Genomic DNA, 26,300 nt, shown 5'->3' on the forward strand with positions numbered 1-26,300 from the left:
GATAGTTATCGAGTCGACAGCCTCTTCAAACTTGATTCTGCATGAATACTGTCGACGGCGGAGAGACAAAACCCCGGGTGGCAGGGAGCTTATGATTTAATTGTTGCGTATAGAGTACACAGTTAACAAGTTGATTTCCACAATATTTCCAGCAGTTAAATTGCCCGTCGAGCGCGGATAGCGAAGCTCTGTAATTCCGACTGGGTGTAGATTGAATAGATTGAACTTCGAGCCCAAGTGAGAGGCTTCGAGATCCACGGTCCTTCGAACGACGGGAAACAGAAAATGTCTCGCCTGAAATAGGAATGTTTGCTTAGTTAATGCCCGAGCGGAACAAGGCGAGCGTCGAAGAGTGTTTGAATTGAAGGGGTGGAGCGGGTGTTGAGTCTCGACCTTTGGGAAGTGGAACACAGCTAACTACGAAGTAGCTGAAACATATCGCACGTTAAGGACCTGGGACGGAATTACAAGCTCGGATGTTCCGTCAATTCCGAGCATATTGTTTGTCTGCAACATGGCGTCTGTCGATCTTGACAAGTCGCATTTCACATGCAGGCTTTCGACAAGTTGGCCTTGGCTTGGTTTTTCAGGTGGTGTTCTTCTGTCCTCTGTGCCAGTGTCCTGTGCCGTGCAAGGGTTCCTTTAGAGGATGAGGACCCTGGAGTCGTCCCGACCAGGTGGGAGCGAGGCGGACCAAGTGAATTCAGACCGAAGTTGTCCCACCAATCATAGCGACTTTGCTTGACCGAGCTCTTCTTGGGCATCCGGGGCTGACTGTGTCGCGACAAGCTTTCTTTAGAGGATTCGACGATTCTGCTGGTGGTCACACTAGCACATGGACGCCACGCAAAGGGATTGATTCCTCGAGGTGCCACCCAAGCCCTCAATGCGACCAGGCGAATCTCTGTAGCGGTCTACCTGGCTCCTGGCAATCCACTCATGCACATGTTTCGAGCATTTTATCCACCATGCGTTGTAGCGTGTCGTTTTCCAATGCGGCTGCAACTCTTTCCTTGTCACCCAACTGCTTGTTGACTTGGTCGTCTTGGGCATGCGACCCGACCTTCATCCTGACGTCCACTCGGTAGTTGGGTGGCAGGGTTTGCTCTAGCCGACACCGCACCGCTAAGCCGATAACGGTTGCGAGGGAGCAGTGATTGATGGTGGGTGTGAGCTCAACCAGGACCGTGATGAGAGAATCTGGGTCTGGCAGCACGGCGGGTGAGGGGTCCAGGTGGATGTCCGGGAGCCTCACAACGGACAGCTGGCCGAGCGTATGCGGGTGCTCAGGGTCCGAGATGGTGGATATGAGGTCTATGAGGCATCAGTTAGCTCTTCGTCTCCACGCGCACCTGTACTGTGCTTCCCTAGCCGTCGACAGGGGTGGGTTTCATGAATGACGGCACTTACCGTAGATATCTTGCGCGTCCACCGGGTCTTCACCGTCATCATCTCCCTCGTCCGATGACGAACTTGAGCCAAATGGCCAATGATGTTGGGGGAAGACGATGCTATCGCACTTTGAATCCGGGCCGTGCCTAGTCGCAGGGCCCTTACGCTGTCTGCTGGGCAGCTGCGACACGTTCAGGATGGTGGGGTTGGCGTTTTCGAGATCTCTTTCCATCTTTGGTTGTTTGACAGTCTCGCCGTTGAACGGAACGTGGGGATCGGGCCGGGACGCGATGTTACGTGGTATTCTTATGCGGATGATGGGCGCAAGCGGAAGAAAATTGTGCTCGAAGGTAGCCTATTGATGATGAATTGCAACTTTCTTCCTGGTTGACGCTGCTGAGCAATCGATTTGGCAGCTGAGAGAATGAAAGCTCGTTGAGGATTCATGGCGGGGTCAACACCCCACCCCACGCCCCACTAACGCACCTCAACGGCGCTGGCAGCACCGTCGTCTCAGGCCCTTTGCAGCTTCCTATTTTCTCGCTTGAAAGCAATCCGAGGCATTCCGGGTTGATCTTCAAACAAAACCAACTTGGTGTTTTCGCCCCACAAACTTGAGTTTCGGATCTTTTCCCTTTCAACCAACTTTTTACACTGTACATACCTACATAACTACCTACCTTAGGTACCTACATACACAGTAAACCGGGTTACTGGGTACCTCTGTACATACATGCCCACTCTCACCGCCCGATCTCTTCGGAAATTTCATCATCGCGGCTTCGAGTGCGAAATCGCACATTTGATGCAATGCATCTCAGACATGGGGCGTCGGCAAGATCCCGAATACGCCGCGTGGGGCTTCTACAATCCCTGCGCCGAAGCCACGACGAACACCACCAGAGCACCTTGCTTGGCAACTCGTGGTTCCCGGGTCTCGAGTCATCCCCACGTTTAAGGCGGCAATGACGCAGCGCCGCTCGGAGTTGTTTCTACAATAGGCCTGGGAGATGCTGTGTTGACCGCAGAAAAGAGAGCTCAGATCCGTGATCTCCAACCTTAAATTCATCGCATCGTGGAAAAGCAAGCCCGGTGCCTGCATCTGCCGGGGCATGGCGCACACCACACGGCGGGTCTCTCTCTCTCTGATCTCTGGTACTGAGGGGCCTGGGGGCGTCTGGCTTCCGTCCTGTTTCTCCTTCGGGCATGTTTTGCATGGCTGGCCGGCATGGACCCCTGGGGATCGCCCAGCACAAACCTCCATGGCTCTCAGCCAAGTGGAAACCGGACCTTGAGAAACAAAACCAACACCTTGCTTGGCCTTCTCTTTCTCGCTCTTTCTCGTCGTTTTCCTCTCCGAAGGACGCACACGGCTGTGGGCCCCTTCCCTCCAAAAGAATGGAGAAGGTCGGAAAACCATGGGTGATCCCTGAGCGTATCATCCGAGGGCTTCCCAAATCGGCCAAGCTGCGGCCTTTCTCGGCACCCTGCTCGGTAACTGCTTTCTCCTGGTCGTTCGTTGAACGCGGACACCCCTCTCGACAGCATTGTTTGAGGTATGAGATGGCGAGAAGCGCCAACGCCACAAGGTGATTCATCAGCGGTGAATGCGGAATCTTCGCCCTCGGAATCGGACAGCAACTATTGGCTCACCCCCGCTCTTTCGTGTCTCGCTGGACTCGGGCATGTGATAGACATGGGCCGACGGGGCCCGGCCGTGGCGTGGTATTGGCAATCACGTTATGGTAACAATTAGGTGAACAACAGCCGGGACTCATCACCCCCAAAACCCCCAGCATAGGGCCGCTTCTAGCGGGCTCGGCGTCGCGTGCTGCGTTGGGCTATTGCAACGCCACCGTCGGCGTGCCACTCGGACCAGAGGCGACACTTCCCTCCCTGCCTCGTGCCCCCCCCCCCCTTACGAGCTGGCTACGAGATCAAAACATTCGAAATTGCGGGATCGCGCTTGGAGTCTGAGAGCGGAACGGAAGGCGTCGACGAAACTCCTTTCCCGGCACGCCATGGCAGATGCTGAAACACTTTTCATGTATCCTCAAACGCCCCTCGCTGTTGGTCGGAATCCATCCAATAGCTGAGTTCGGCACTCACTCCGGACATTTGTCGAACAACTCGTAAAAAGGCACCAGCGAATTGAAGCTGGTGTTCGACTTTCTGCACCGATGGAGCTGCCCCCGGTTTCCCCGGAATGCGGATACACCGTGCCCCCTGGCACGCCTCATTGCGGTGAATCCCGGTTGAGCAACCGAGTCGTTGTGAGGGTGGTGGAAGCTCGGTCTGGACCAAAGTGCTCGCGGATCGGTTCCCCTTGTACCGAGGTTTGTTGATACAGGAAGCCTCCTGCATCTCTTATTTGTCGGAACACCACATCCGTTCTTCAATTCCACATTAGCGTTCCACGCCCGGACACATTCGAATGCCAAGGCGTTCAAGAGCTGTACCCTCAAGGCACAGTCAAGCTGGCGGCGTCGGCGGGTTTCATTCTGCCACAAAAGTAGCCTGGCGAGCTTGGTCTTCAAGAACCCAATCATCCGCCGTGGGCAACAACAAGAAAAAAAGCCACTGACCTGGCTGGGCCTCTCCGTCGTCCCCCGAGGGAAACAGGAGCAAACCAAAGCATCAGCCGCGTTGCTACTTCTTGTGTAGGCATGTGCACAGTACCGACACGATGGTGAACCAGCAGCGTCCCGGTTCCTGCTTGACAAGGAGTGCAAGGCGAGCGTCCCTGCTGCTTCCCTGCCTCCGGCTACCCCAGCAGCACAAGTATTCGTTACTTAGTATAATGGACATATTCCGTGGACAGCAGAAACCGTTTCTGCAGCTGCGGCCGCAGCCCACGGCAGTTTGGCAGGGGCACCAAGTGCCTGACATCCCGAGCCAAGTCTGTGGATATGTGGAATCCGGATTGTGCCCCTGCCACAGTAACTCTTCGTGAGCGCCCGGGGGATCGGGATCGGCGTTTCTTGGACCGGAGGGACTGGGGATACGGAAAGACTGGAGGAAACAACGAACCAGTGGAGCTACACTACGTGAATCAGAGTGAGCGGCAAGAATAGCATCACAACCTTGGGTCGAAGGGTCGACATGATATCGGCCCGCGTTGGTGGTTTGTGAAGCGGTGCAGGGGTCATAGGGGAACCCCCCCTGTTCGTCGTCGTGGAGAGAAGTCGGGAGGTGGGCGGACAGGCGGCTCCTTGATCCTACCGCCCCCCACCTCCGGGCCACTCCGCGCGGTCCTGCTTTGCCCATCGCCCCCCCTGTCTTGGACGCTGGCCCACTGGCAGCCTCCTCAATTTAGCGCATCGTCTTGATCCGCTTCCAAGCAAGGCTCACCCCACCATCCAGCGCCCCTGGAAATGACCACATCTTGGGCCTCCTTGCCATCCATCGCCGCGGCACGTCCCTTCATGCTCCTGAGATGGCGTCAATGCAGATACGCCAACAGCCCAGGTAGCCTTGCGCGGCCATCTCCGTCCACCCGACACCCATATAGTATACATACATACACCGGACATTGTTGTATCTTTCCTTCGAGAGGTATTGCGTATCCACGCTATACGTACCGTATACCAACCTGAAAGCTCCAGATATCAGCTGGCTCCAGGGGTTCGGATTCGAGGTCCTTCTCGATCCCTTCTTCATTCAACGCCGTCGCTTTCTTTCCACTGGAGTCGCCTCCCGGCCGGTTTCTCGGCGACTTCCCTGCACATCTCTCCCGAATTGTCTTTACTCCCGCGGTGTTTAGGGAACTCCCTCGACCGCGCTCACAGTTGTTGGTTCGAAGCGGGCCCTGGCCTGATTCTGTTTATCAGACAGTTGCGCAGTCGCCTGGAACAGGGTTACCCTTCGTTTCTGAGCAGCCCCTGGGCCACCGTCAGGCACACCCTCCGTTAGCTCGACTCTCGCTGGCCGGGAGGTTCCAGCCTGGACGCGCATTGCTTAAACCTGCTGCACGTCCGCGCCGTTCCACTGGCTGAGTCCGCGCTTGTTACCGCATCGCCCGACGACAGCGTTTCGTTGCCGCGCGCCGACCACCTCGTCTTGAGGACAACAGAGACGCCCTCAAACTGTACAATAGCGACGCCAGTTTGGTTGAACTTGGGCTGACGTCCTGAATGTCAAGCCATCGCCCGCATCCATCTTTTTATCAGCGCGCCGCCGTAAGCGTCCGTGCAAACATCATCTCCCGCCATGTCCAACGATCCGACAGCCCGCAGGCTGCTCCCCCAGACCTCACAGATGGGCTCCTTTTCCTTTACGCCGCCAGCTTACCAGCAACAGCCACGTGAAACTCAGAAGAGTATGCATGGCGCCGAGCTCCCCCTCTCAGCCTCTGGTCTCGGTTCTGACTCGGGTTTTAGATTATGTCTTTGTCGATGAGCACAACCGACACAAGCGATTGAAAGGTATGGGTTCTTGCCCCGGACTCTTCCTTCTCGAGGCGCTGTGCTGTGCTGACATCCGCACATAGTTATGAGAGCGTGTGAGGGATGCCGCCGGAGGAAAATTAAGTGCGACGCAGCAACCACCAATACATGGCCCTGCTCTGCATGCATCCGTCTGAAGCTGCAGTGTGTGCGTCCAAACGGCTTTGACAGCGCCGACTCGCAAGTGTATGAGCCACCACAGTCCCAATACGAAGCCTCACCTCTTTCCGACAACTTCCGACACCAGCTACCCATCCAGGACCAGCACCTCCTCGCCCATGCGCCCAAACCAGGGCCCATCTACCCGCAGCAGACCTCTTACCAGGACACGTCTGCTCTCTACCACCCAGTTCCGTATGGGGAGCCCCAGCCTGTGCCACACGACCTCCAGTATGCGCCGGTGCCTCACCACTCCGTCGCTGCTGTCGACCAGCAGTACGCGGCGCAGACTGCTGCGTTTCCGACTCCCCCGATGCAACATGCGCCTAATCCTGGTTCGCCAGAAGACACTTTCCAATCCGAGTACGCTCAGCAAGACTTGGCGAATCTCCTTGGGTCCTTGAAAGTGAATGAGGCGGGGACAGCACCATATCTCAACAGCAAGATGCAATCGAGTAGGGACGAAGAGCCGGCGGTGGAGGATGGTGACGATTACAAGACGTACCTGCCGCCCCTAATGGCAGGGCCAGGTTCCAAGATCCGGATTCCTCCGGAGCTGATGCCGGACGACGACACGGTCCTCCACTATCTCGACCTCTACTTTGTCAATGCTCATCCCTACGTCCCGGTCCTGGACAAGAGCTACTTTTACCACCAATGGCACAACAACCGGGAGTCCATCTCTCCGCTGCTTCTCGAGGCCATGTTCGCCATCGCAGGCCGTCTTGCAGACGAGCCCGCACAAGGCCAGCAATGGCTAGCGCTCGCAACACGTATGATAGCATGATTACTGGCGACCTGATTCAGGAACTGACGTTGTGTACCAGGTCATGCCGACTCGTTTATGGACGTTCCGCGGTTGAGCACGCTCCAGGCGTTGATGATCCTTTTGAAGGCGAGAGAATCAGCGCCGAAGAAGGGCTACTACTACCGGTCATGGATGAGCATTGTGCAATGCGTTCAGCTTGGCAAAGATCTTGGGTTGGACGAGCACTTTGCGGACCACCAGGCCGGCCGGCCATGCGGTGGGAGTCAGGCGGAGTGCGCACTCAAGGATCGTATTTGGCAGACTCTGTTCGTGGTTGAGATGATGGTTGGATCGCCGCAGGGTAGGTGCGACGAACCCGGGGCTATTGTCATCCGCTTACCCCTGTCCAGGTCGAACCGACTTTCAGATCGAGGAAGATAGCGTCTGCTTCGACGTCCCGCGGCCGATACCGAACAATGACGAGACCGAACACCAGGTCTCGCGTAATTTCACATTCCTTGCCAGGATCGTTCGCTCCGTTAGCCGGATGGCGAGAACCTATGGGCGGCTTAAAAAGAGCAAGGAATGGGGCATCAACCCGGAGTTTGTACAACTCGATCCGTCCCTGAACGCCTGGCTGGCTAGCCTCCCCGCCGACTTGACGCTCAGTTACCCGGCAGATGGGTCGCCGCCTTGGATACCTTCGGCTTTTGTCGGCAACCTCCATTCGTACTACTATCTGTCGATAATCCTGTTCAACAGGCCTCCATTGGCGGTCCTGACTCCGTCAACGCCCGGGGGACAATGGAAGCAGCACATGGTGGTCTCGTACGACGCGGCCAAGATGCTCTGCAGGCTACAAGAGGCGGTGGTGGGCTCGTTTGGGCTGAACGGGCTGCAGTGCATGCAGAGGGGGATCAACTTTACCATCTATGCCGTGCTTGGTTGCATCGTGCTGCACCTGGTACGTTCCCCTAGCCAGTATTTCTGTTTTTCTTTTTTATATCTTTGCGTAGACTGACAAGCTCCCAGGTTGCGGTGACATCTCCGGATCCGGACTTGAACTCGCAGGCCAGAGACTACTTCACGCGTCACATGAGGATTTTGGAGAAATGTATGAGTGCGTGGCCCATGCCCGACATGCAGAAGCAGATCGACTCGGTCCGGGAGGCCTTCTCAGCCGACATAAGGAAGCCGTTCGTCCTGAAGCCGACGTTCCCGTACGGCAGCCCGCACTCGGCGACGCACCCCAGCCCGCCGGGCCGACCGCTGGACTCGCAAATGTCGCACTCGCAAGTTAGTTACACCAACCACCCCCTGACGCCCGTCTCGGTCGGCCCCATGGACGGCAAGAGTGAATCGTCGCCCATCGTACAATCGCTAACCACGATGCCTTCGGTTCGCGGTTCTCAGACGTCGGGTGTCACGCAGACGTTGCCGTTGTCCGAGGCACCCGCCTGGAACCCCTCGCGCATCTTTGAGTAAGTAGCATCGTAAATCCGAATATGATACGTGCACCGCACCGTATAACAAACAAAAAGTGCTTGCTAACCAACCGCCAGCCAATGGAACACATCCTTCGGCGCGCCCCAGATCCAGCCGTCGCCGCCCGCGGTGGCGGCGCAGACGGCGTCTCTGAACGTCGGCTCGGCGGGGGGCGTCTCGCCGAGCCTGCAGGAGATGCATGCCGTCCAGGGGCAGCTCCGCACAGGATCGCAGCTGCCGCTCCCGCCGTACCCGGCCGCGCCGCCGCAGACGTTTGTGACGCCGGCCATGTGGCAGGAGTCGGTGGCGAGCGTCTACGAGGGCGGGCTCAAGCGGGCGTGGGATTACGACGCGCACCTGCCGGGGAAGCGCCACTGAGGTGGCGGAGTCGGGTTCTTTTTTTTTCTTTTTTGGTCTTTTTCGCCTTTCGAAGCTCTGCCGCTTTGGGAACAGACCTGACTCTCTGTTGGGTTCAACATCGCCCATCCCCTTGGTTGTGGTGTTGTTGATGACGGGAGCGGATCTTTGCATTGGGCGGTTTCCTGCAGTGGTTTCATCGGGGAGTGGACGGGTCACAAACACACACAAAGACATGCTTGGAAAACCAACGGCATACCTAGGCGATGTCCGGAAGACATCAAGCAAAACAAGGCGGCACACTGTTTTTAAAGGGATATAACTATGCAGGACGGCGTTCTGGCTTCTTACAGGGACAGCTCGGGGGTTATGTAAGTGGGATGGAATGGATAGGCGGATGGATGGGTGGGTGGGTGGTCTGGTTAAATACCGCGCTTTGGCAGACGCCGTCATGTATTACTACTAGGTAGCAATGGGGTGGGATTATTTATAGGGTCTGGAGCGGGTAGTGGAGGCTAAAAGGAGGGAGGCGGGGTATCAATCAACACACAGCCCAAGCACAAGGTTCAAAACACCGTTATTTCGCCTAGGTACTTGCGGTCATCGTCATCCTGTGCTGCTGCCGTTCCTTCTCGCAAAGGAACTTGCACTTGGGGCAGATAAAACCGTGCTTGTCGACGCCGACCCTACTTAGGCAACGGCTACAACGCCACCAGGCGTTGATCATAACGTGCGGGTTACGGCACGACCACCACTCCTCGTCGCCTTTGCTGCCGCGGCGTAGGAGATCTTCCTGGTGGTATTCCCGGAGATGGTCTCGAAAGTGGTCTTGCCGGAAGAAGGGCATAGTATAGCGGGGGCACCTCTTATAATCGCATAGGAATCTTTTCTTTTGCTTATCGGAGAGGTGTACGGTCTCGTAATGGTGATCTAGGTCGGTCTGTCGACTAGCCACGTTCGCGCACCCACGATATAGGCATTGGAACTCTCCTTCTTCCGATGATAAGACCCTAGGTGATCTTGTTAGTAAAGCTTGCGCTGCGGTACTTTAGGAGAGCTGTAATGCAACCGACTGTGTTGGTGCCGGGTTGGGAGCATCAGCCAACTCCAAGGTTGCGTCGACGTCGCCGGCTTCTAAGTTAGCGGTCATGTTGGCGAGGACTGCTCACTAACTAGTTTAGGAGTCAATCCCCGACTGTCGGGTCTGAGGGGATGGAAGATGCCGTGTATGGATGCGATGTAACTAATCTGTAGCTAAACGTGGAAATGAGATCTCGATGTTTCTGAGTCCACGTGGTCTGGCGTGCTCATGGGAGAGGCCAGTGGCCACTTGTGGCCCGGTAGTCGAGCCTTGGCGCAAAAAGCCTCCCGGGTCTCGCCTTTCCTCATCTGTCTCGCCGAAAGTGAATGAATGGACGGGCCGCAGGGGTTATTTTAACCTCCATGTCGGCATGTCACTGGCATTTCAAGACTTGTTAAAACTCCCCGGCTGTTTCATCCGTCTCACAGCTCGGGCTCCAGGACAAACCAACCTTGGTTGTCTTGTTGAGACGTTTCACTCTCTAACTAGTTACTCGAGCGAACACGCGATTTGGCCCGAGAGCTCGACTTTCTTCCTTCTTCCTTCTTACTTACTTACCCCTTGACATATCCGAACCTTTAAGAGGATCCGAAATCATCCAACAACAAGGAACAGTTCTCACAACTTGGCGATAATGGGCGTCAAAACCCGCTTGTCGCCCGCCAATTGGGCGTGGGACAAGCTCTCGGAATGGGATCTGAGCCCCAGGCTCTGGAACACCATCAGAGAGACCTGGTATCTGGGGTTTACTTCGTTTGGGGGGCCGCCCGTGCATTTCAAGATTGTACGTCTCCCAATATCCCCGTCTGCCGTGGTGTCCCTGAGTTTAGAAGTGGTCGAGCGATGCTGACAGTCTGCAGTTCCATGACAAGTATGTTACCAAGCTGCATTGGATCGACGAGGAGGTGGTGAGTTCGCCTTCCTGATGATGACTTACACGAAAGGAAATGGCGGGAGCCCGGCTGACCAGATGCTAGTATCAAGAGTTATTCAGTGTGTGCCAGGCCTTCTCTGGGCCGGGCAGCACGAAGATGCTGTATTGCATTAACCTGATCCACGACGGGTTTTTGCCTGCCGTGTTGGGCTTCCTTATTTGGAGGTGTGTTTTCTCTAAACTTTTTGCATCCACCGCCGATGACTGACATACGGACAGTCTGCCCGCTGCGCTGGGAATGTTCGGCCTCGCCATCGGTATCTCCAACGTCGGCGAGACGCTGCCACGCCCCGTATATGCATTACTCTCGGGCCTGAACGCCGCCACCGTCGGCATCATCGCGCTCGCCGCGGTCCAGCTGGCACAGAAGGCCATCACCGACAAGCTTACCCGGCTGCTGGTTTTCCTTGGAGCTGCCGCGGGGCTCTTGTACAACGCGCTCTGGTACTTCCCCGTGCTGATGCTGATCGCCGGCATCATCTCCGTGATCCACGACTTCCGCTGGCTCCACGGCCCCGTCAAGTGGGTGGCCGCCCTGCCCCGAAAAGCCATGGGCCGCAAGAAGGAGCGGGAGCCAGAACCCGAAGCCTCCCCATCACAGGGCGACGAGGTCGAGCTCCAGCAACCAGCCCCCTCCTCCCGCGCAGCATCCACCAAGTCCGCCCGCCAACGCCTCCCAACCCCCAGCACCGCCAACCAAGACGGCAACAACGAGGAGGCAGACGACGACGACAACGTCCGCACCGTCCCCCCCTCCCACGACCTCCACCAACAAACCACCCCCGACACACCCACAACAACAACCCAAACCTGGAAAACCGGCCTCCTCATAATCCTCCTCTTCCTCGCCTCCTTCGTCGCCGTCATGGTGACGCGCGGCGTCATCCCCTCCAACCCGCTCCTCTACCGCCTCTTCTCCAACCTCTACCTCGCGGGCACCATCATCTTCGGCGGCGGGCCCGTCGTCATCCCCCTGCTCCGCGAATACGTCGTCGCCGAGGGCTGGGTCTCGCCCCGCGACTTCCTCATCGGCCTCGCCCTGATCCAGGGGTTTCCCGGGCCGAACTTCAATTTTGCTGTGTATCTGGGTGCGTTGACGGCTGCCGGGAGGGGGTACTCGCCCGCGCTCGGGGCGGTGCTGGGGTATGTGGGGATTTATGTGCCCGGGTTGGTGACGGTGCATGGGACGGTCGGGGTTTGGGGCGCCATTCGTGGGTGGCGGTGGGTGAGGAGCGCGCTGAGGGGGGTGAATGCCGCGGCCGTGGGGCTGATTTATACGGCGGTGTATCGGTTGTGGCAGATTGGGTGGATTGATGAGGCGTTTGAGAGGGGGACCAGTCTGGCTGACGATCCGTGGTGGGTGGTGGTGACGGCGTCGAGTTATGTGGGCGGGTGCTGGTTTGGGGTCAGCCCGCCTGTGGCGTGTGTGCTGGGGGCTGCGCTGGGGTTGGTGAGGTATGGTGTTGTTGGGTAATTATTTAGGGGGGTTGAGGTTGGGGGGTGTAAGATTCTGTTTGGTGTTTGACTTCTAGTAGTTATTTCGAGTGAGTTTGGCCTGGATAGGTAGGTAGCTAGTTGCCGGGCAGCTTTTAGTCATGTTACAAATACAGTGAACATACAAATTCGATCTCCTTAACCACTTCCATCGATATAGAAACAAACAGGTTGGAGACGTCCTCGCTACTTCTTCCCCCCTCCCACATTGCCCTGGTCACCGCCCGCCGCCGCCCTCTTCACGATCCCCTCCCTAACATCCCTCCACACCCACCCGGTCTTCACCGTGTCCTCCACACCCTCCTGCACGTTGAAGTTGGCCACGGCCCGAAAACGCCACCACTTGCGCTGGGCGTCCGCCAGCGCGGTGTCGCGGACGAAGTTGACGGTGCCGAGGCGGGCGCGGGCGCTGGCCGGGGGCGCCGGGCGCAGGTCCGACAGCACCATGGAGCTGACGCGCGGCTTGCCGATCAGGCTCATGGTCGTCACGTCCAGCCGCGTGTTGGGCGGCGCCGTGCGCGCGAACCGCTCCAGGATGGCGCGCGACCACCGCGCGTAGGGCGGCAGGTGCAGGTGCACGGCCGCTACGAAGGGGGTCGTGCTCCAGGCCACGTAGGCTGCCGGGATGAGGCCGCAGAGGGCGACTGAGATGTCCGCGTTAGTACTATGTACATAAGGATGGTGGCGTGCAGGAAGGGGAGGGGGCCGTACCGCCTGCGGTGTTGAGAAGGGGTTGGCCTGCCGTGATGTAGGCGGGCGTCATGATCATGTCGAAGAAACCGAAGACGAAGAGGGTTGTTACTTTGAGGCAGGCGATGAAGGTGGTTCCTGGGGTATGGGTCAGCTGGCTATGTAGATAGAACGAGCGAGAAGAGGTTGGACAAGGTATACTGACTTGCTGTGCCGGCGTGATAGATGATCAGCCGCTCGGGATATACTGTTACGTCAAGCAACCATATCATCAGCTCTCATCCTCCCAACCTAAATGACATTGCTGCTCTCACCAACTTTACCCCCAGCGGGCGCCGTCACCCCTGCGCCGTTCTCTGCCGTGCCAGGTCCTCTGGTTTCCCCTGCTTCCGCCCTCCGGACAACGCTCGTCGAGAAAGCCGACCTCTCCACCCGCCGACTGGCAAGTTGCCTATTAAACCCCCCCGATTGAAGGCGAGATGATGACCAAACGGGCAAAGCCGCTTTAAACGGCAATGTTGGGTAGGCGACCGAATTAAATGTCCTCCTGTTCGTTTGTGGCCATTTCGAAATCTGCTGCAACCAAACGAACCCGCTTTGTATCCCGTTGCGTGAACCAGTGCCAGAGAGCCCTAGAATGGGGCCTATTGGCCTCAGCTGGGTCTTCATGATGAGTTGTGTTGATCTACCATTTCATGGAGTTGGTTGTCTGCGATTCATTGCCAACGGAGCGAGTTAACGTGAGTGATAGTGGAGAAGAGGCCGTTAACTCAACGGTGTGGGTCCGAGCTTCCCAAGCTGCTTGCCAGGGCAGTGCTCGGAGTTACAACCCCTGTTCTAACTATTGGAGGGACCTCCCTCACTACAAATCAGAAGAGAAATGCTTCGTGAACAGTCAACCACCAAGAGCAGCGTCCGAGACTAAACTTGTAGTCAATTCGAGTCTCAAGATCTAGCAAGTATGAAACCGGAATAGGCTATTTTCCGTCGGGCAAAACCCAACAAAAGCAAACAAAGTACCAAAAACTGTGTTCTGAGCTGAGTGAAGAAAGAATGCGAAGCAACGTGATCGAACGGGGATGGATAATACACGACCAGAACCCCCCACGAACAGAAACCCAACGAATCCAAGACCGCGGGAAACCAATGAGAAAGAAACAGTGCCCCCCCCCGAGACCATCTCCCTGTGCGTTCGTTCTTCCCACCCGTTTGCCCATGTCAACCCACCCGCGCCTACGCCCTAGTACCGTTTGCGCCGGTGCACCCGAACCCAGCCAGTTATTAGACCTCCCCCCAAAGCCACTACCACCACCAGCGACTTATCCCTCCATGGTAACATCGGCCGCGTCCTCCGGCTCCGTCGCCGGCATCTCCGTCTCTTTCCACTTCTGGAAGTCGTTGTTGGCCTTCTGCACGTCCTCGTGGCTCAGCCCCTTCATCCACGCATTATTCGTCACCATCTTCTCCTTGAGCTTCTCGCCGAGGACTTCCCGCCGGAACAATTCCTTGTCCTTGGACTCGCGCGCCTCGTCAGCCGTGGCGCGCCGGCCGTCCGTGTAGGCGAAGGAGTCGTCCGTGCCCTTCTCGAAGACCATCTTGGACGAGTTCAGGCAGATTCTAACTACCAAACCTTCGTGGATGGCCAGCGGCTTGTTCATGTAGTCATCATCGGGCGAGTCTCTGAAGGCGTCCGACGGCAGGTTGCGCTCCAGGAGCACTTTCTGCAGGCGCGACCGAACAACGCCCTCGGTGTGCTCGACGCGCATGTACGACGAGATGTAGTACTGCCACTGTTGAACCCGCTCCATCTCGTCCATGTAGAATGTCGTCTCGTCCTTCTGCAACCACCGGACTGTCGATTCCTTCTTGGCGGGGTACTAAAGTAGGGGGTTAGCTTCTATCTCAAATCTCAAGTCAAGGGAATGAATACATACCCAAGCAATTACAAACATCTCGCCATCCTTGATGCACTTCTCAGCAAACTTGCGTGCGCTGATCTCGTTTTGGAAGCTCGTCTCGGTCTGCTGGCGGCTGTCCAGATACGCCTTCACAAGCTCCTTGGTCTTCTCGCCCTTGGTATCAGGGTTGTTGCAGCTCAGCGCGAGCCGGCACAGCGTCTTGAGCAGTTCCTGGATCGTGTAGAGCTTCCATCCCTTCCTAAGGTAGTAATGCCGCAGCACGTCCTGGAACCGGTTCTCATCGATTTCGCCCGTGATGAAGTCCTCAATCAGGTCCCTCGTCTTCGGCCAGAAGGCCGCGGGATCCTCGCTGTCGAAGTAGTGCAGACCCTCGTGGACGAGGCCCAACGTCTTGGCCGGCTTCTCGGCGTTTTCGCGCTTGATCTCCTCCATCACGCTATCCTTGCTCAGCTTGACATTTTCGAGCCGTTTGAACAGCGTCTGGAAGACGGTGAAGAAGACGTAGATGTTCTGGTTGCAGTAGAAATTGTACCACGCCCGCGGGAACGGCGCGTCCGCCTTGAGCTCGCCATCCACGTCGACGAGCTCGGATCCTCTGCCGCCCTTGCCCTTCTCGACGATGATAGGGCCGGGAACCGTGGGTAACCAGCGTCCGTTCGATACTTCCGGTACCGACGAGTCCTCCGGCGCGTCCGGCATCTCTTCCTCCGCGGATCCCACGTCAGGCGTGGTCTCCTTGCTGCCGGATGCCGCGCTGTCCTCCTTCTGGCCACGGCTGCGGCTGCCGTTGCGGCTCGGATCCAGAACGCCGCGGAGGAGATCCGACTTTTTGCCATTGCGGCGGCTACGGCCATTGGTGAGCTCCGTAGGGGCCGTGTCATCCTCGTCCTCTTCGGCCGAGTCCTGGTCAATGTCGGCTAGCTTTTCCGACACTTTGTCCTCGGCAAGATCGAAGAACTGGGGGATGAACGACTCGAAGAACTCCAGGATGCGCCTCCGCTCCTGCGCGTTGTGCTGGCCACCAACGTTGGCAAAGATGACCATGAAGCGGAGCAAATCCAAGACGAGCTCCTCGTCCGAAAACTGATGTGAGAACTGGTAGCGAGGAGTCTTGCCCTTGGCGACCCGGATACGGCGCTGCTCTTCGTGCTTCGTCTTGATCATATCGACGAGGTGCTTCGCCGACAGGCTGCGCTTGTCATTGGTCTTGACCTGGATCCCCATGTGATCCAGGCTCTTAAGGTGCATCACTTCGGTTTGGCTCTGCCAGACCTTCTCCCATTCCCGCTACAGCACCCGTGGTCAGTAAACATTCATAGACGATGCAGGCGTCGGGTCTTACCTGAGTAAACCGCCATTCCTCATCCTTCTGCTTCAAACGCGCCATGACGACGGGGACGACCGTAAAAGGGTGCTTGAACATGTCGTTGGCCACCTCACAGCCCTTCTCGGCGCCGTAGATCTTTTTGAGAACTCTCTTGTAGATCGACGTGCTCTGCCCGCCAAGACCGGCCGGCATCTTGAAGTTGGGCCTCTCCGAGGCAGGTAGCGATAGCATTTGTTGTGCGATCGGCTCCAGGAGCTGTATGCATTTCTGGTTCGCTTCGATGAAGAAATCGTAATCGTGTCGCTCCTCCTCGATCCGGTGGAGGCTTTCCTCGTAGCCATTCTTGCGATGGGCGACGAAGCCGGAATCTTCCGAGGCCCAAGTCGGGTGCGACGCCCATTCGTCATTGAGAACCGACTGGCAGAGCTCGTCACGGCCGGAGCAGGGCTTTAGGCGCTCCCGCTTTGGCAACAACCGGTAGCTGGGGCCGAACCCACGACAGTTGCTGAGGGAAACCCGGCCCGTGGGCGGGTCCGGGCGGTTTTCTATGGCCTCGTCCATGGTACCTTGGATGAGCATGCCCTTCAGGGTGCCGAGGAGCTCGGGATTGCCGCCCATGAATTGGTTGGCTTTGAAAATCAAGACGTCCGTGGTAATCAGGCCTTGGTTCCAAAGGTTCAGGAGCTTGAGAAATTCTGTCGTCGCCGTCCGGTTGCCGATGTGCTTCTTCACCTTCTCGAAGAAGGCCAGGTCGTCCTGAATCGACGTTGCGAGGGGCGTGGGCGCCAGCGGCTCGGGCAGGACCGGCGTCAGTGTTGGCTCGATGAAGGCGGTTTCGGCAGCGTTGGGCTTGTGGGATAGCTTCGCCCGCTTATTCGCCGCGGCCGGAGGGAGTGTACCACGCATGCCCGACATTTGAGTCTGCTCGGAAGCCGGGGGCCCACCCGGAACTGCCTTTTCGGGTCGACGTTTTTTGTTCTCTTTGCTGGCGCTTGCCGGTGGCGCAAAATTGCCAACCGGGGGCATCTTGGGCCCGTCGCGTGCGGCATGCCCCGGTTGCGGCGTCGGTGTAGACACCGGTATTGCCATGCTCTCCTCGGCACGTTGGCCAGCCGATCGGGCTTGCGCGGCAGATTCGGGGAGAAATTGTTTGAAGTCTTCGAGGAGGTCGGGGGCCGTGTGGAAAAGGCTCGTCACCTGCGAGTAGACGTCCTGGATCGGCTTTTGTTCGCGTTGGTAGGTCTGGAGAATTTCCAGGAACTGCTTGTATATTTCGGGTTTATCCTGGAAACGATTCTGGGTCGCGGTTAGCAGCTGTGTCAAGTCGATGGAAAAAGTCTCCACCAGAATCTGTCTGACCCATTAATCCCCTCCCAAAGGCTTCGGATAGAAGCCTGCCTTTTGAATGCAAACAACAAAAAAAGCAAAACAAAAGGAGAGGGGCTGTTTTACCTTTATCTTGTTGACATAGCTGATGGCGTGGTTAAACTCGACAGGACCGCGCTTCTCCAAACTGGCTTGCTGGGCAGTGCTCCCGTTTGCACTGGGCGGGCCGGCGGTAGGCGTGGGCGTCTGTGCGGTTCGCGGAACGGGAGCGTGGTTCAGAGGAGTGCCGTTTTGGGTAGCGGGCACCGACCTCTGCTGAACCGGGCTGGCGCCGTCAAACGGAGCACCCTGGTTCGACCCGGGGAAGCCGGAAGGGCCGTTCTGCGCTGGTGCGCTGAATGTTGCTTCTGGACTCTCTGCACCATGCGACAAGGGCGGCTGCCACCCCGTCCTTGTGTTCAAGAACCCTTGCGGTGGCCCTCCCGCTGGCTGTGCGATTTCGTGTTGGGTCGCCCGTCCCGCGCCGATCGAGTGGATCGTGGAGCCTGAGGGTGTCGTGACGCGGATGCTGTTCGGATTGTTTTCCAAGCCGCATTCTATGCGATAACCAGGGGGCAGAAAGGTGTTGAAACCTTGGATCAAGTTAGGATGCCCGGCGAAGAGTTCAGAAACCCTGCTGATCACACCAGGTGTGTCGATACTAGTTTGGGGTTAGCGGGCCGTGAGAATGCAAAACCGACGGTTAGTACATACGTTTGGCTCTTGAAGTCTTTCATGATATCGAGGAACCTGTTGTAAACGTCCGGTTGTTCGTGGAACTGGACTTTGACTTGGTCGAGATAACTCAGCGCATCCTAGAAGGCAGCGGGTTAGCGACAATCCCATCACAGGGCCGACTTTTGTTAGCCGCATGCAACCTACGTTGAGTATCGGCTGCTGCCCTTGGGGCATTCCGCCGGGTCCTGATGGGGCGGCCTGTCCGGGACCCATGCTGGAGCCGAACGGCAATTGCTGCATGGCCCTAGCGCCGTCCTGCGGCATCCCCCGGCCATTCTCCTGCTGAAGCGGGCCCCCAAATATGGCACCGGGCCCGCCTGGTCCGCCAAGGGAGTTGGTCGAACCGTTGGGGCCGCCTGGCGCATGCGCCATCGGCGCGAAGATCTGGTGTTGAGCGCCCCCTGCGGCTGCCGGGGCGCCTTGTTGTTGAGGCCGGCCGGCTTCACTGTGCAGCGACCCACCGAAGCCGGGCGCGGGCGCGGACGGACCACTGATGGGTAGCGATGGCGCGGAGCTTCCGTGATTTGCGAGGAGGCCACCGGGGCCAGTGATCGAATTGGAAATCCTAGATGCGACAGGCTGATGGATAGGTAACGAACCAGCAGTGCTGTGGTGGGGAGCCCCAGAAGCGGTGGCGGGCGGATACGGCTCGCGATGCTGGCGCTCAGCTTCCTCTCTCTCGCGATCGCGATCCCGTTCGCGTTCGCGCTCTCGTTCGCGTCTGGCGAGGTCGTCCTGATGGTGGGTGCGATGACGTTGCTCGTCGAGGTCACGGTCGCGGTCGAAGCCGCTACCGGGGTGGAGCGGCTGGCTATTCATAATGTCTGGCTGCTCGAAGCCTCTATAACAGACTTAGTATCGTCATGTAATAGACCGAGGCACGGCGGTATAGCGCTTTGTGGGAAAGGACAAGGGCGCCGGCGGGGTGGGCTCGCGGTGTCTGCGGTTGGCGGGTGGGCTCCGGCTCAGGAGGCAGAGACGGGGGGCCAAATGCCGACCGGGAAAGGGGAGCTTGTGCTTACAGCTGCAGCTGGTATTCCCATATAAATTCTCTGCTTGTTTTCCGGGCAGAGCGGGTCGAGGGTTCGAGGTAGGTTCAAAAAAGGAATTGTCAGGTCGTCGAGACAACAGATACTACGCGCTGCTTGGGAGAAAAGGGTATCGCAGAATTGGGGCGTGTGTGTGCTCGATTAAAGAGCCCGTTCTGACGCTGAGCACAGGGCCCGCAGATCTCTTTCCCCTTGTCGCGCACTGATAACAATCGATAAGCGGCAGAACCTCGGGTAGCATTGCGTTTCTCAGCCCGCCTTGCGATTGCTTCATCCCATCCCCAATCTGTACAAGCCAATCAAACTGCACGACTCGGTGAAGGCTCTCGAGGTTGTTGTTTGCCTCGTCACCGAAGTCACCTCGTCTCCAAGCACCCGCACGCACCTCTGGTTGTGTCGTCATCCGCTCAACAACCACATAACATCTTAGCCAGTTATTGTTTCTCACGTGCGGGATTCCTGCTTGGGCCGCTAACCAGTTATGCGAAGAAGAAATAAGAGGGCGGACAAAAAACCGAGAGAGACAGAGAGGAAAAGGAAATAATCGGACAAGTAGAACACTTGGTGACCTCAAGGGGATCCCACCTCAAGAATATCTTTGAATTTACCGCTACTGAATTCCAGACGCTCGTCATCATCATCATTCATCCTATTTTATCCCTCGAGCCATTAATCATAACATCCTGACAGCGTTCTCATCTCGCGCCACCCTCACGATCTCAAAAATGTTGGTGTCGTTCTAGCCATCTCCCCATACAAATAAATTCGCCGGTATCATTCCATTTACTCGGAATAATTGCGCACGTTTTTGATGATCCACTAGTGAAAGTCAATGTGTCAGTCATACGAAGTAGGAAAGGCTTATTCATATTCGACATACCACTTGACCGTTTTCAACATTCCCCGCGACGCTGACGATCTCTATCGAACCCGGTTGAATCTGCACTCATGTGTTAGCTCAGCGAGCCTCCTTCTAGGAGAAAATGCGTAGGATGCGCATCTCACCAGGCGTGTTCCGTCCTTTTCTTCCCACCAGATATCCCGATCACCACCCACTGTCTTAATCTTCTGGCCTTCTTGCCAGGGACTCGCAGGTACTAGGTGGGCCTCCACGAACCGGCGCAGATTACGCTGAGCTCTCTCGTGGCCGTCCCCGCCCTCGTACGCGTTGGGGCCGAGCGCGCCGTATTCTCGTGGATCCTCCCACGGTTTCCTAGGGAGCTTCTCGACGGCCGAGTTGAGTGGAGCGAGCACTGTTGTGTTGTGGGAGGGGTCTTCCAGGCGGCGGGCGGCGGATTCGATGTCTCGTACGAATCTGATGTTGTCTACGTTAGCCGGCAGTTTTTCAGGAGCTCGCCCAGATGGCAGTGGCGGGAATGTGTAGGATGGTATGCATGTAAATACCCTGCAAATAAGTTGATGCTCCTATCGCGGCCCATCACATCGGACAGCACAACACCTCCCCCAGCACTGGCAGGCGGCTCAGCAGGAGAGGATCCCGACGGAGGCATCGCCGGTCCGGGACCAGCGGGGTCCATGAGGGGCGCTTGGTCGCGACCAAACGGGTGCGGCGTTGACGGGTTCCTTAGGAGGGGCACGAGAAGTTGAGCCGAAACGGTAGCACTGAGAGCAACGAAAGGCAAAAGGGACGGTCGCATATTTCGGTGGTCCTCAATATTCCCTAGATCAGATCTCGAACAAGCATCTCTATCTTGCGGCTTGACGTTGCGCAATGCGGTCGTATCATCAGTCGCTTGGACGCTGCGAAACTGGGGTCCTAACCGATCGGATGATTGGGCGGCAGAAAGGCCAATTGGTAACGGTGGTGACGTAGGGCGTCGGGTGTCATCTGACATCGGAATTAACAGCCCAGCGCCCTTTCATGGTCCCTCTCTGCAACCTGCACCACTCGGGGGGAATGTCGCGACTACGTTACTTGGTTTTGTGCAAATTGCCCCCTCGTTCTGGCTTTGTCTCATTATTATGCTTCTCTTGAACTGGGGGAAATTCGCTAGCTGCCTTGAACGGGTTAGTATTCTGGGGCTGTCGGGTTCTCGAGTGGTCGAGTTAACTCATAGATGTTCCGGTCGTGTTTTTAAAGGGGAGGAGGGTCGGGCATCTCCCTTATTTTGACCGAAACCATTTCATCCGTATTGCCCGAGTGTTGGTGTTCAGACCCAGGGTCGATCACATGCAAGCAACACCCACCTCATTACCTGAGCTCCGCCAGCCCACACATACCACTTGCCGGACTTGGCAGTTCTTGTGTCAACGGAACAACCAGACACCTGGACTGGGCATGCCGCAAAAGAGGGATGCCCATCAGCTCGGGAATTGGTCTGTCATCGTGCTTGGCCTGCCATGTCAGCCAGTCAACCGAGTGGTCAAAGGCCGAATCGAATGGCAAGCAGCTGGAAGCGGGTCTCCCGGTTTCAATCACATGCAAACGGGCAACTGGGGAACAACGCGTGACTGCCCATGGGGAACCCTGACCACATGCTACTCAGGCGGAAAACATGGAGGGGCAATGCGGCGATGCAACCACCTACCAAGGCACCTAGGCTCTCGTCCCTGGTCTGCCACAAAGGAATGCGAAGAGTAAACCAGTCCCTCGAATGCCACCCTTTGGGAGAGATCACATTCGGCTACTGGCGCGCAGCGTCTTATTCCTGAACAAGGTGACAAAGTGGGTGCTCACAACGCCTCCACGACTTACCCCACGAATCACCCGTTTTTGAGCTGTTCCGGTCCGGGGTACCCACCGTTTCGGGTGCCGTGGCGAGCCTCGGCCCATGTACCGAGTTTCGCGAGCCCACTTTGTCCTCGGCCAGGATCAACGCGAACAACACAATCGCCTCAAAGAAGAGGCTTCGAAGCCGTAACTTTGGTATTTTGGGAGCGCTAGATACTTGAGAAACTTCTTCATTGTATTTGGGACTTGGGAAATTTCGAAAAAAGTAAATATCCGCCAGTTTCAGCGTGCCAGGTTGCCCCTAGAACAGCTTCGCATCGCCTCGCCTGCGGCGGATTCACAGAGGCAAACACCCCCTGTCCTGCTCCCTGGCGTTGACCTCGGCTCACGAATCAGCGTGCCAGCAATTCCAACCGTTGCGAGCTCGGCAGGCGCAACCCATCGGTCAGATAACTACTCCCACATTCCTCACGCTCTCGGCATTCTCCTCTTTCTCTTTTCTGCTTTCAACAACCACAACATCTTTCCTTTCCTTCCACCATTCTTTTTTTCAGATACCCCATCGCAATGGCACCGAGCGTTATCGTCGTTGGCGGCGGCCGTAAGTGAAAACCCCGGCGTGTCGCATTCCCCGCGAGGTGTCGTCATTGTTCCATTGCCAACTTGTCCGTTGCTGACCATTGATCTCGTGCTCCAGTTTCCGGCCTTAGCGCTGCCCATACCATTTATCTCGCCGGCGGTAACGTTGTTGTCCTCGACAAGCAGGGCTTCTTCGGCGGCAACTCGACAAAGGCCACCTCCGGCATCAACGGTGCCCTCACAAGGACACAGGTTGAGCACGGCATCCAGGACAGCGTGAAGCAGTTCTACGATGACACCCTCAAGTCCGCCCGTGACAAGGCGAGGCCTGACCTCATCAAGGTGCTTACCTACAAGTCCGCCGCTGCTGTCGAGTGGCTGCAGGATGTGTTCAACCTTGACCTGACGCTTGTTTCCCGTCTCGGGTAAGTTCTAATTGCACCATGGTCGCCTCAAGGCAAAGTTTCAACCAAGCGTTTTACTAACCCGCCGGTTCCACAGTGGCCACTCCCAACCCCGTACCCACCGTGGCCACGATGCCAAGTTCCCTGGCATGGCCATTACTTATGCCCTGATGCAGAGGCTCGAGGAGCTCGCCGAGACCGAGCCTCACCGCGTCCGTATCATCAAGAAGGCCCGCGTTACCGGCCTCAACAAGCAGGGTAACAGCATCACCGGTGTCCAATACGAGCACAATGGCGAGAATCTGTCTGTCGACGGCCCCGTCATCCTCGCCACCGGCGGTTATGCTGCAGACTTCACCGACTCCTCTCTGCTCAAACAGCACCGTCCCGACACCTTTGGTCTGGCGACCACCAACGGCTCCCACGCGACTGGTGACGGCCAGAAGATGGTGATGGCCATTGGCGGTAACGGCATCGACATGGACAAGGTGCAGGTTCACCCGACGGGTCTCGTCGACCCCAAGGACCCCGGCTCCAAGTGGAAGTTCCTGGCCGCCGAGGCTCTCCGTGGTGAGGGCGGTCTCCTGCTGAACGCCGATGGAGACCGCTTCTGCGACGAGCTCGGGCACCGCGACTACGTCTCGGGCATGATGTGGAAGGAGAAGGACAAGGGCAAGTTCCCCATCCGCCTGATCCTCAACTCCAAGGCTTCCAACACTCTCGACTTCCACACCCGCCACTACTCTGGCCGTGGCCTCATGAAGAAGATGACCGGCAAGGAGCTTGCCAAGGAAATTGGCTGCACCCCGGATCACCTCCAGAAGACCTTCCAGACCTACAATGCCATCGCCGATGGCAAGCAGAAGGACCCGTGGGGCAAGAAGTTCTTCCACAACTTGCCCGTGGACATCAACGACGACTTCCACGTCTCCCTGATGGAGCCGGTGCTTCACTTTACCATGGGCGGTATCGAGATCAACGACAAGGCCCAGGTCCTCAACAAGGAGCAAAAGCCATTCGAGGGTCTCTACGCCTGCGGCGAGCTTGCTGGTGGTGTCCACGGTGCCAACCGTCTTGGTGGTTCGTCCCTCTTGGGCTGCGTGGTCTACGGCCGCGTCGCCGGTGATTCCGCCAGCAACTTCCTCTTCCAGCAGGCCCTTAAGGGTTCGACCGGTGCGGCCCGCCTTGGCCAGATCGCCCTGCACATCGACCCCTCGACGCCGGGCAGGATTTCTGTCGAATGGGCCGGTGCTAGCGGCGCCGAGGCGCCCAAGGCACAGGCCGTGTCGGCCAGTGCCCCCGCCGCTAAGCAGGAGTCCAGCGAGGCCAAGCCGTTCGCTATCCCGGAGAAGGAGTACACCATGGAGGAAATTGCCAAGCACAACAAGAAGGAGGACCTTTGGGTTGTCGTCAAGGGTGTCGTACTCGACTTGACCAACTGGCTCGATGAGCACCCGGGTGGCCCTCAGGCCCTCCTCAACTTCATGGGCCGTGATGCCACTGAAGAGTTCGAGATGCTCCATGACGACGAGGTCATTCCCAAGTATGCCCCCTCGCAGGTGATTGGGCGGGTCAAGGGCCAGAAGGTCACTCTGGAGATCTAAAAACAGGGCGACCTGGAGCGGATTGGTGGTTTTCTCATAGTACGGCGAAGTTTGGGGCTCTGGAAAGGCGTATCTTTATAGACTGGTGCCAAGAAGACGCAGACGACACTAGTGGGACGGCTTGAGCTTGATGTATCATTGCATTTTGGGGTCATAGGTTATTCGGGCACTCATACCAGTCGATTTGGATAAGTCACTGGTTCAGCAGGGACGCAACCTGCTCTGTATTGATAGCGTCCTTCTTCTTTGCGGGGAGGTAATGGACAAAATTATCATCCATCTCGGTAACCTGTGGTGTTTTTGCCGCGTGACTGTCCCCGCTTGGGTCATAAATTTCAGTTTTCTAAGTGGAAGGTGGCTTCGGTGTCCGTTGTCTGTCCTTAAGAGAACCGTTGAAACCCCGAAATGGATCGATGCCGCTTTTCACCTCAGCTCGACACCGGTTCTTGTGATCATTGCCGCTGAGGCGTCTAACTCGGGCCGCCTCTCGAGATAGCGCGTGTTTCGGCTTGTACGTCCATGTGGTAGGACACGAATATTGGCAGACTTCTTTAGTATATATCACCGAAATACCGGGCTGGTGAGGCGGTTGGTTACAATTGGAACGTAAAATCATCTGCTCGAGGGAAGGTTGGATGGTGGTTCGTGGGTTGGAGTTGATGGGCGGAGCCCGACTGAGCACGAACTTGCTACCAAACGACTGAGCAACCTCAAAGCTGCCCCGGGAGACGGGATAATAACAGACTTCTATTCACTTCTGGTATGACCAAGACATGGTCTACTTAGGTAGGTCGTCACGGGAGACAGGAAGAAATAATGTTCTGTAACCCCCCCCCCTTCCCCTCCCTTTTCGTTGGACTTCATTTGCTTTTCGTGCGTCACTCGAGCTGCAAAGTTGAATAGCAAGCTGCGCCCCCCCGCCCTCCTCTTTGCTTACTCGCCTGTATCGGTACGGGCGGCGGAATCATCCGCCTGCACTGTCATGCCTGCATTGCTTACTATGTATGTAGTTACATCTTCTTGCCCTTCCTTAGCTCGTGCTACGAAAAGCTGTCCTATCGCTGGCTTATTTCACTCGGGTAACTCGGAGCAGGGTCTATCTCCGCTGGTGGGGGGGGGGGGGGGGGGGGGGGGGGTGGTCGGTTGGGTTGGTGATATCAACTCTACCACGCTCGGTCGGCTGGGTCACTTGAGCGGTCGGGAAGCTGTTGGTTGGGGGCCGGTGATGACAGTTCACCTGTCACCGTCACGAGCAGCTTCCTTTTTCGGGGGATTCGGCATGAGAGATCGGGACTGGCTTGGAGGGAGTTCGCGGTTTCACGACGTTGGGGCTGAAAAATGAGCTGTGGTCAAGGTCGGGGAAAAGGGGCACGTATTATTGACTAATCTTTTCTTCTTGGTATCGAGCACGTCCATTCTTCTCATTGTTTTTTGTTTCCCTCTGTGCCTTCCGACTCTTTGCTATCCCAAAAGGGGTTGGAAAAACGCCACAACCACGCCATGGCTTCCCGCTCTCTTGATTCCGGCCAGTGACAGGGGCTGCATCTCGTTCGATTTGGAAGAGAGAACTTGAACCCACAAGCGAGGCCGGCCGGCCACCGTCAAGGCTTGAAGGTTGCGACCCACGACAGGGCTGGTTCCGGCTGCGGCGCGGACATGGACGTAACGGCGGCAGCCAATACCGAGCGCAGCCCTGAGCCGCCGGCCGCGCGTGCCCAAGAAAGCTCAACGGGCGGGAAGCCAGCGAGGGAAAGCTCGAAGGCTGTCGCCCGGACAGATTGGCCACTTAATCTATTGGTGTGCAGTTCTGGGGGAGCACGGCTTGGGTTGGACTGGCC

The 26,300-nt window shown here is 57.1% G+C and overlaps 7 protein-coding genes across 7 annotated transcripts; 3 read left to right on the forward strand and 4 right to left on the reverse strand.

Annotated features, from left to right (window-relative positions):
• Positions 1-795: 795 nt before the first annotated feature.
• On the reverse strand, positions 796-1,941 carry B0H64DRAFT_17372 (uncharacterized protein). Its single transcript, XM_062798813.1, has 2 exons — positions 1,411-1,941; positions 796-1,314 (listed from the first exon to the last, which is right to left on the reverse strand). Exons 1-2 carry the CDS (start codon positions 1,622-1,624, stop codon positions 938-940), a joined length of 591 nt encoding a protein of 196 aa, XP_062664033.1. The 5' UTR covers positions 1,625-1,941; the 3' UTR covers positions 796-937.
• A 3,660-nt stretch (positions 1,942-5,601) lies between these two features.
• B0H64DRAFT_414431 (uncharacterized protein) lies at positions 5,602-8,607 on the forward strand (the record flags this gene model as incomplete). The annotated part of the gene is made up of 7 exons (XM_062805032.1): positions 5,602-5,710; positions 5,772-5,816; positions 5,882-6,769; positions 6,824-7,105; positions 7,155-7,708; positions 7,777-8,225; positions 8,307-8,607. 7 exons carry the CDS (start codon positions 5,602-5,604, stop codon positions 8,605-8,607), a joined length of 2,628 nt encoding a protein of 875 aa, XP_062664034.1.
• Positions 8,608-9,945: 1,338 nt separating this feature from the next.
• On the forward strand, positions 9,946-12,178 carry B0H64DRAFT_17580 (chromate transporter-domain-containing protein). The gene is made up of 4 exons (XM_062798845.1): positions 9,946-10,451; positions 10,528-10,575; positions 10,645-10,766; positions 10,821-12,178. The coding sequence occupies exons 1-4, from the start codon at positions 10,302-10,304 to the stop codon at positions 12,073-12,075; spliced, it is 1,575 nt and encodes a 524-aa protein (XP_062664035.1). The 5' UTR covers positions 9,946-10,301; the 3' UTR covers positions 12,076-12,178.
• Positions 12,179-13,530, reverse strand: B0H64DRAFT_17600 (uncharacterized protein). Its single transcript, XM_062798850.1, has 3 exons — positions 12,991-13,530; positions 12,807-12,923; positions 12,179-12,739 (listed from the first exon to the last, which is right to left on the reverse strand). Exons 1-3 carry the CDS (start codon positions 13,055-13,057, stop codon positions 12,282-12,284), a joined length of 642 nt encoding a protein of 213 aa, XP_062664036.1. The 5' UTR covers positions 13,058-13,530; the 3' UTR covers positions 12,179-12,281.
• A 417-nt stretch (positions 13,531-13,947) lies between these two features.
• Positions 13,948-19,179, reverse strand: B0H64DRAFT_470609 (uncharacterized protein). Its single transcript, XM_062807837.1, has 6 exons — positions 18,279-19,179; positions 18,111-18,211; positions 17,484-18,057; positions 16,047-17,327; positions 14,720-15,991; positions 13,948-14,662 (listed from the first exon to the last, which is right to left on the reverse strand). The coding sequence occupies exons 1-6, from the start codon at positions 18,951-18,953 to the stop codon at positions 14,105-14,107; spliced, it is 4,461 nt and encodes a 1,486-aa protein (XP_062664037.1). The 5' UTR covers positions 18,954-19,179; the 3' UTR covers positions 13,948-14,104.
• A 597-nt stretch (positions 19,180-19,776) lies between these two features.
• On the reverse strand, positions 19,777-21,148 carry B0H64DRAFT_17821 (uncharacterized protein). The gene is made up of 5 exons (XM_062798876.1): positions 21,115-21,148; positions 20,588-21,032; positions 20,189-20,498; positions 20,064-20,123; positions 19,777-20,002 (listed from the first exon to the last, which is right to left on the reverse strand). The coding sequence occupies exons 2-5, from the start codon at positions 20,839-20,841 to the stop codon at positions 19,967-19,969; spliced, it is 660 nt and encodes a 219-aa protein (XP_062664038.1). The 5' UTR covers positions 20,842-21,032; positions 21,115-21,148; the 3' UTR covers positions 19,777-19,966.
• Positions 21,149-22,442: 1,294 nt separating this feature from the next.
• On the forward strand, positions 22,443-24,462 carry B0H64DRAFT_315285 (FAD binding domain-containing protein; the record flags this gene model as incomplete). Its single annotated transcript, XM_062800232.1, has 3 exons — positions 22,443-22,476; positions 22,573-22,879; positions 22,956-24,462. The coding sequence occupies 3 exons, from the start codon at positions 22,443-22,445 to the stop codon at positions 24,460-24,462; spliced, it is 1,848 nt and encodes a 615-aa protein (XP_062664039.1).
• Between the last annotated feature and the right edge of the window lie 1,838 nt (positions 24,463-26,300).

Source organism: Chaetomium fimeti (genome assembly GCF_033439085.1).
Source record: "Chaetomium fimeti strain CBS 168.71 chromosome Unknown B0H64scaffold_1, whole genome shotgun sequence".
Taxonomy (NCBI): Eukaryota; Fungi; Ascomycota; class Sordariomycetes; order Sordariales; family Chaetomiaceae; genus Chaetomium; species Chaetomium fimeti.

Excerpts from the sequence above, each read along its gene's own strand:
- B0H64DRAFT_17580 (XM_062798845.1), top strand. The coding sequence starts at position 10,302 with ATGGGCGTCAAAACCCGCTTGTCGCCCGCCAATTGGGCGTGGGACAAG. Across the intron at positions 10,452-10,527 it reads CGCCCGTGCATTTCAAGATT|TTCCATGACAAGTATGTTAC; the intron begins GTACGTCTCCCA and ends GACAGTCTGCAG. Across the intron at positions 10,576-10,644 it reads ATTGGATCGACGAGGAGGTG|TATCAAGAGTTATTCAGTGT; the intron begins GTGAGTTCGCCT and ends ACCAGATGCTAG.
- B0H64DRAFT_17821 (XM_062798876.1), bottom strand. The coding sequence starts at position 20,841 with ATGCGACCGTCCCTTTTGCCTTTCGTTGCTCTCAGTGCTACCGTTTCG. Across the intron at positions 20,124-20,188 it reads AAAAGGACGGAACACGCCTG|ATTCAACCGGGTTCGATAGA; the intron begins GTGAGATGCGCA and ends ACATGAGTGCAG. Across the intron at positions 20,003-20,063 it reads ATGTTGAAAACGGTCAAGTG|TGGATCATCAAAAACGTGCG; the intron begins GTATGTCGAATA and ends GACTTTCACTAG.
- B0H64DRAFT_17372 (XM_062798813.1), bottom strand. The coding sequence starts at position 1,624 with ATGGAAAGAGATCTCGAAAACGCCAACCCCACCATCCTGAACGTGTCG. Across the intron at positions 1,315-1,410 it reads GGACGCGCAAGATATCTACG|ACCTCATATCCACCATCTCG; the intron begins GTAAGTGCCGTC and ends GATGCCTCATAG.
- B0H64DRAFT_470609 (XM_062807837.1), bottom strand. The coding sequence starts at position 18,953 with ATGAATAGCCAGCCGCTCCACCCCGGTAGCGGCTTCGACCGCGACCGT. Across the intron at positions 15,992-16,046 it reads AGGAATGGCGGTTTACTCAG|CGGGAATGGGAGAAGGTCTG; the intron begins GTAAGACCCGAC and ends CGGGTGCTGTAG. Across the intron at positions 14,663-14,719 it reads AGATGTTTGTAATTGCTTGG|TACCCCGCCAAGAAGGAATC; the intron begins GTATGTATTCAT and ends CCCCTACTTTAG.
- B0H64DRAFT_17600 (XM_062798850.1), bottom strand. The coding sequence starts at position 13,057 with ATGATATGGTTGCTTGACGTAACAGTATATCCCGAGCGGCTGATCATC. Across the intron at positions 12,924-12,990 it reads CTATCACGCCGGCACAGCAA|GAACCACCTTCATCGCCTGC; the intron begins GTCAGTATACCT and ends CCCATACCCCAG. Across the intron at positions 12,740-12,806 it reads CCTTCTCAACACCGCAGGCG|TCGCCCTCTGCGGCCTCATC; the intron begins GTACGGCCCCCT and ends CGGACATCTCAG.